Source organism: Corylus avellana, chromosome ca5, assembly GCF_901000735.1.
Source record: "Corylus avellana chromosome ca5, CavTom2PMs-1.0".
Lineage (NCBI taxonomy): Eukaryota > Viridiplantae > Streptophyta > Magnoliopsida > Fagales > Betulaceae > Corylus > Corylus avellana.
Genome location: NC_081545.1, coordinates 15394110 through 15400776, shown reverse-complemented (window position 1 = coordinate 15400776; position 6667 = coordinate 15394110). Strand labels below are relative to the sequence as shown.

Sequence of the window (6667 nt, the reverse complement as noted above, 5' to 3'; positions counted from 1 at the left end):
ACATATTAATAAATAATATAAAATAATTTTTTTTTATAATATAAAATACAAAATTATTTTCAAACGTAAAAAAAAAGAAAAAACACTCTTACTTTTATATTACACTTAAAAATGAAACACTTTTTAAAATTAAAATTTAAAAATAGTTTTTTTATTGAAAAGTTTTCCGTATTTCGTAGGGCATGAACTGTAATTTCACCTTTTTCTTTTAAAAGGAAAAGAGGCAGAAAAGGAGAAGAAGGGGGGAAGGGGGAGAGAGCTGCTTTGTTAAGGCTTGTCTCACGCGGACGAGAAGGTGTGGATGTTGGTGAGCCACCCACTGTGCCAGCTGGCTGTGGGAGAGAGGTCCCCAGCCCCAGATCTCCCCCCTCTCGCTCTGCACGTGACTCACCACCTCACTCTCTCTCCCAGCTCTCCTTTCTCTCTCTCTCTCTCTGAAAAAACAAAAGAAAAGCCCATCGCTTTCCTCAGCGATCAATTATATCAATCAAAAACCCCATAACTCAAATCCAACTCTCTCTCCTTTCCTCGTTTACATCAATCACTCTCTCTCTCTCTCTCTCTCTCTCTCTGTATTTCCATAGATAGATATTTGGTGTTTTGTTGCAAGGAAAGTAGGGATGAGGATTTGGAAGCGGAGCGATTGAGATGCGAATGTTGGTTTATGAGAAAGGAGGGTAGGATTCAAATGCTCGGATCTGCTGGTGGTAAAGCTTTTCCTTCTTGAATTCTAATATGAATTTTTTATTCGAATTTAGTTCCATTTGTGAATCCTGAGTTGATTTTTGATAGACTAGTGGGTTGATTGGTGGAAATATAGTGATGGTGTGGAATTGTTTATCTAAGTGTTTGTAATGGTCAGGGGATGGGTTTTTTGATATGGGGTTTAAGCAAAAGTTGGCTTGGAAGTGTGTTTTGGGAATGTGTATGTGATCTGAAGGGACTGAGGTGAAGTATTGTGTCATTAGGTTTTTCTGGAGAAGTGGGCGTCTTCCAGAGATCTTGGAATTTGATTTAAAATTGCTATATCTGTTATTTGTTTGCAATGCTTTTGGTTTTTCTTTCAGGATTAGAAATCTGAAGTTTGGGAGACACTGAAGCTAGGAATTATACCCTTATGTAAGAGATATAGTTGAATTTAAACGGTTATCTAGTTCTTTGTTAAGGATTGAGTGGCGTAATTGTGATGAGACGGTTCATAATTTGTATTAAGATTGTTAAGGTTTTGGAGATATAAGAAAACTGTTCTTGGGGAGGTAATTCTTGGTTGGTTTTCCAATGATCACATGAAGTAATCTGTTATTCAATGATCATGTTCTTGGAAACAGTAGCTTTGTCTTTGAAAATACACCTCTTTTTTTGGTGAAAAATGTAAGACAATGTTGAAGGTTATGGGAAAGAATTCTTATGTTAGGGATTGATTGTAGGGGTTAATTGTTGATGCATGCTTAACTAGAGTTTTAGATCATTGAAGTTTAACCTGACTTGATATGTTTACAATCATTTTGATTTACCACACTATGTTCTCTCGTGTAGTTATGTAGCATGGAAATTTTGGTCAGTGCTAATTCCCCTCTTAAATTTTGCATGTGCTTCTTCTTAGAATGCCTGGGTGAAAGAAGTCTTAGTTGCTCAGGCGGTTTGACTGATTTACATCATTACATGTCATGGAAACGCTGAGTTTAACATTTACTGAAAGGTATTTTTGGGATTCCAATTCTAGGAAACACTGGGTATACATTGGCCATTGCTAGTATCTGTTTTTAACTTGTGTGACAAGTATATGTTAGGTGGGATGCAAAGATTGTTCACTTGTGTATTTGTAAATAACTCATGTTCTATCATTACTATTTATGTTCAGTTCATTACAAATTACACTAGGATAACCTGAATGTGTGTTTAGTTATGTGTATTAAACTCTTTTTACCGACAATAAAATATTGTTTTAACATGTATGTAGTAAATGACATTTTCCATAGCCATATAGTTGTTTCTTACATAACCAATATGAATAGGAATTAAAAAATATATGCTAAACTCATATTATTGGTAGGAAACTATATATATCTCAATAATTATTTATTCTTCTATTACTATGTTTATCCATTGAGATTATGGGCTGAACTTAAAAAATAAGCATGTGTTCAAATAGCTTTTCTTCCTTGATATAAGTATCCTCCAACTGTACGATTTCTCTGAGACGTGATATCTCTGTTGAGATAGTAACTCTGTTTTGAGATACTGGAGATAATGACAAGTGGTGTATAGGTTTGGCTTTGGAAACCTTTTGTACTTTTCTATAGCCAATATATTGAATTTGTGTTTATTAATTTCTACGTTTTGGTCATTATTTTGTTAAATTATGAGCTTTAATATTTGCATAGTGGAAAACTGCGTGCTTTAAGGTAGAGTTAAATTAATTGTTTCCTCATAGATATTATGTTAGTTAGGCATTGGCAGCATCATTTTGTACGAAAGGTTGTGATTGGGGAGGTTTTGTGAGACTGTGGTATTGGTTTGTGGAAGGTGTTAGCTTGGGGTGGAATTTATTTCCTGAAGCTGATTGGTCCATGGTTAGGAATCAGGTTATTTTCATTTCTCAGAGTCCTTGGAGATACTCATATTTGTAGAGCCAGTTCTTGTACATTACTTAAGTGGCTATTTCTTGTTTTTTGGTGATCCTTGAGTTTGAAGAGGGTCACCAACTCTATAGAAATTATGTGGACAGGTATATTGTTTGTTGCTCTTACTAGTTAGGTGGCTTCTCTTGTATACTCTCTATGTATCTGAGGCGCCTTATACTTTTAATGATATCTTGATTACTTATCAAAAAGTATGTTGCTCTTAGTTTTAGTTCTCTTGGTTTGTGCTTTCTGCTCTTGTCCTTTTGTCTGTAAGGGCACACCATGTTTCTGATATTCTTTTAAATCATTTACTTGTTTAAGATTTCAATTTTTTTTTTGTTTTATCGCTTTGGTTTGGGTTTTGCAGGTCATATGGCCTCCAGCTTGAAGAATTCGGAAAAATTGATGTTTGTAATCCAATGTTTTTTTAGTCTAAGAACTACTCTTAGATTGAAAATGCCTTTTATGGGGTAAGAAGTGGGAGCGAAATGGTTTTAGATTCCAAATATTTAAAGACATGGAGGAGACAAGAGATGATGCTGGGCCAGCAGAGCAAGGGCCTTCAAATGCTTCATGGTGGTCTTCAGATTTCATGGAAAGATTTGGGTCTGTTTCTTTGGGCTCTCAAGAAGAGACCATAAGTAATACAGAATTGCCTAGAAGTTTTGAGGAAGATCGGTTGTCACCTCAGAGAGCATCTCAAATTCTATGGCGTACGGGAATGCTTTCTGAACCTATCCCAAATGGTTTCTATTCTGTCATTCCGGTGAGTTTGAAGTCCAATTTTGCTGGTGCAGATAATCAAAATTTTTTTTTGTTGATATAATTGCTTCTGGATTAATTCTTTGCCTGACTTTTTCTGGAACCCAAGATGTCCAGGAGATGTATTAGTGACATGATAGTAAAGGGATGGAGTTCCCCTTGCAGTTTTTTGTTTTTAAAAACCTTTGGATGCTAAAGGTTTTCTTTTTTGCTCTTATGTTTGTGAATTTGTTTTTGTTAATTCTTTTTACTGTTCTGTACGAAGGAGTTCTTGTTTCTTGTTGAAAGTATTGTTGTTCTGGCTGTTACATATTTGATTTTATTGTGATCTTGGAAACTAAATCTTATTGAATGTTTGGCTGCATCTCATATGTGCTTTTTTTCTCCTTCTGTCACAAATCTACTGGGAAGCCTTGCTGGAATATGTAAATGGATCACCCACTTGTTTGTGTTTGTAAACAACGTACAACCTGGGCTAATTCAAGCGTTTTTGAATCAGATTCTCTGATTTTGCATCAGATCTCAAATATGATTGTTAAAGAGACTGTGCAATTTCCAAATTAAAAGGAAAGAAAGAGCAGGGTTTGAAGAGTTGATGGAAGGACAAGATCCCACTTCCAATCACAGATGTTATTAGTGGTAATTGGAGATTTTGGAAAGGTGTTTCTCTTTGTTGAGTTCTGTGTCTAGATGGTATAAAGTGGGTTTTAAACTGGCAAGGTGGGATGAATTGTAGCAACAATAAATTGTGGCTTGTATGAGTTATGGTACTATGCTAAAGTAAATTTGGTTATTGAGCAGCTTGTAATCTCTAAATGATTTGCACTGGAATGTGCCACCAAGGAGTGGAATAGGGACCCCAGTAATGTACTATAGGAGGAAATTAGAACAGTGTTAACTCTAAGTGAAGGTAGGTATTTTCTGCAGAAATGATTTAGTGTACTCTTTGTTCATAATACATAGAAGTTCATTGCTGGGCTAACTTGTGGAATATCTAGTTATGAAGGAGGATTAGTTAACTTTATTTGGGTGATTTTTTTTATCGAGCAGGTTATTTATTCTAGTTCAAGTTGATGTGTCAAGTTTTGATGAAAATTCCATTGAATGGTGCCTATGTGTACGTCAGATTGTGGTGCCCATGTGCTTCATGTGGTGTTTTGGCAAGAAAATAATGCCTGGACCCTTGAATGCAGGGAATTATTAGTGATTAAATTGAGGTCGCAGTTTGAGTGGTTCTCATCTACTGATTGTTTATTTCGTTCTGGGATGTTTTAGACGTTTATAAATTTTGGTCTTAATAATATATATATTTGTTTCTTTCCATTTCTATTATTTACCTTCCAAATACTAGGGCACCCTTTTGTTCTTTTGATAGCATTGTTTAATTACTTATCAAAAAAAGATTTAATCATTTGCCTCCCAGCTTTAATTAATAATTACCTCCTCAATGGATGGCTAGAAGATTATTCTAGAACTCATACCTATGATTCAAATTTATCCTGGACCTGTTTATTCCATTTTCAGTCAAAGCTGACATGATAATCCTCACATGTAATTAACTCTAGCAATAAGATGTTGTAACCCATGTAGGTGGGATTAGCACTAGGTAATGATCCTTGAAGAAGACGTCTTTGAAACTTGAACCATTGTCTTTTTGTTGATGTATGCTTGAACTTGTAATTATGCTTATTGGTCCAGTGCTTGATGTGTGTGATTTAGCTGGTTTTCCACTCAATGCCTAGTCTAACTAAATTGATTGTATAAAATTATGTACAGGACAAAAGGCTGAAGGAGCTTTTTGATGCTATTCCTACGATGGAGGAGCTACATGCTTTGGAGGGAGAGGGTTTCAGAGCTGATATCATTCTTGTAGATAGCGAGAAAGATAAAAAGCTATCTATGCTGAAGCAGCTGATTGTGGCACTGGTGAAAGGGCTGAACTCAAATCCAGCTGCAATGATAAAAAAGATTGCAGGATTGGTGAGAATTTTCTTGACCGTTCTAAGAAGTTGTTTAAACTGTCATGCAATTTCATAAATAGTTTATTGTTATGTTTTTTTTTGTAGGGCTAACAAGTGTCAAACAATATGATGTCATCCAATTGATGTTTTTGATGACAGGAACCAAAATTTAATGCCAAGTACTGTTGCTTGGTTCTGGATGTGTGCTACTTTTCTCTTTTCTTATTCCAAACAACATTTTGTTTACATTTGCTGATACACTTGCATATGTTGTTCTTCATGTATGCGCCTCAAGGCGTGGACTTCTTATAGAACATGTTCTACTTGTTAAGAACCACATCTGATGATGAGATAAAAATATTTGCTGGTGTTCTGATTATAATCAGTTTTGCTGTTCAGATTGTGATATAATCTAATATAATAATTAAGAAAATGAGTTTTGTTGCCCAGCCATCTTTGAGATCACCATTTTCCATAAGCATATTTGTCTCTTTGCTTGGATAAATTACTGCTGATCCCAAAATTTTAGCTGATAGTAAGCAGTAAAAGTCAACCATTTTTATGTGAAAATATGACTAATATTTCGTTTCACTAAATAAATCTATATTGACTTCTATTCCAACTCAGGTCTCTGATTTTTATAAACGGCCAAATTTGGAAAGTCCAGCGAAAGCTGCACTAGAAGAAACCTCCCACATGTTTGAGAATCAAGGTGTTCAGATGCTAGGGCAAATAAGGCATGGTTCATGCCGTCCTAGAGCAATCTTATTTAAAGTTCTAGCAGATACTGTAGGTCTTGAAAGTAGGCTCATGGTGGTAAGCTTTTAACTTCTTTTGGTTAGTTAACCTGTTCTGTTCCTTTTTTAATTTTTTTTTCCTATTGTTTTTCTCTTTCAAACAGTTATCAGCTTGAATTTTTAGTTAATAGAAGAAAATATGAAAGATATATATTTAATTTCTGATGGTCATTTCTAATATCTGGAAGGCTGTTTCTGTTTACTCTCATCAGGGTTTGCCTAATGAAGGGGTCATTGAATGTGTAGACTCATATAAGCATATGTCTGTGATAGTTGTGTTGAATTCTGTGGAACTATTGGTCGATCTTATGCGGTTTCCTGGCCAGCTGCTGCGCCGATCAACCAAGGCAATTTTTATGACCCATATTTCAGCAGCAGGGGAGAGTGATTCTGCAGAAAATGACTCCTGTGATTCACCACTAGAACCAAATAGTCCTCTTTATGGGTTTCCTGAGAGAGTAGATCCTGACAGGTGAGCTGATGGTGTTTGATTTTTACATTTTGAACCTGCACACTGATTACA

The 6667-nt window shown here is 35.4% G+C and overlaps 1 protein-coding gene across 3 annotated transcripts in view; it reads left to right on the top strand.

Annotated features, from left to right (window-relative positions):
• The first annotated feature begins 266 nt into the window (after positions 1 to 266).
• The window catches only part of LOC132180966 (probable serine/threonine-protein kinase SIS8), a 26804-nt gene continuing 20403 nt past the window's right edge, over positions 267 to 6667 (top strand). For 2 of the 3 annotated variants that reach the window (XM_059593985.1, XM_059593983.1), the window contains exons 1-5: positions 267 to 707; positions 2992 to 3390; positions 5163 to 5366; positions 5975 to 6163; positions 6357 to 6616. In XM_059593985.1, the coding sequence (XP_059449968.1) occupies positions 3142 to 3390; positions 5163 to 5366; positions 5975 to 6163; positions 6357 to 6616 (902 nt within the window). In that variant the 5' untranslated portion in view covers positions 267 to 707; positions 2992 to 3141. Of the gene's footprint in view, positions 708 to 1603; positions 1700 to 2991; positions 3391 to 5162; positions 5367 to 5974; positions 6164 to 6356; positions 6617 to 6667 lie in introns of all 3 variants that reach the window. The other variant, XM_059593984.1, reaches the window with a different exon arrangement.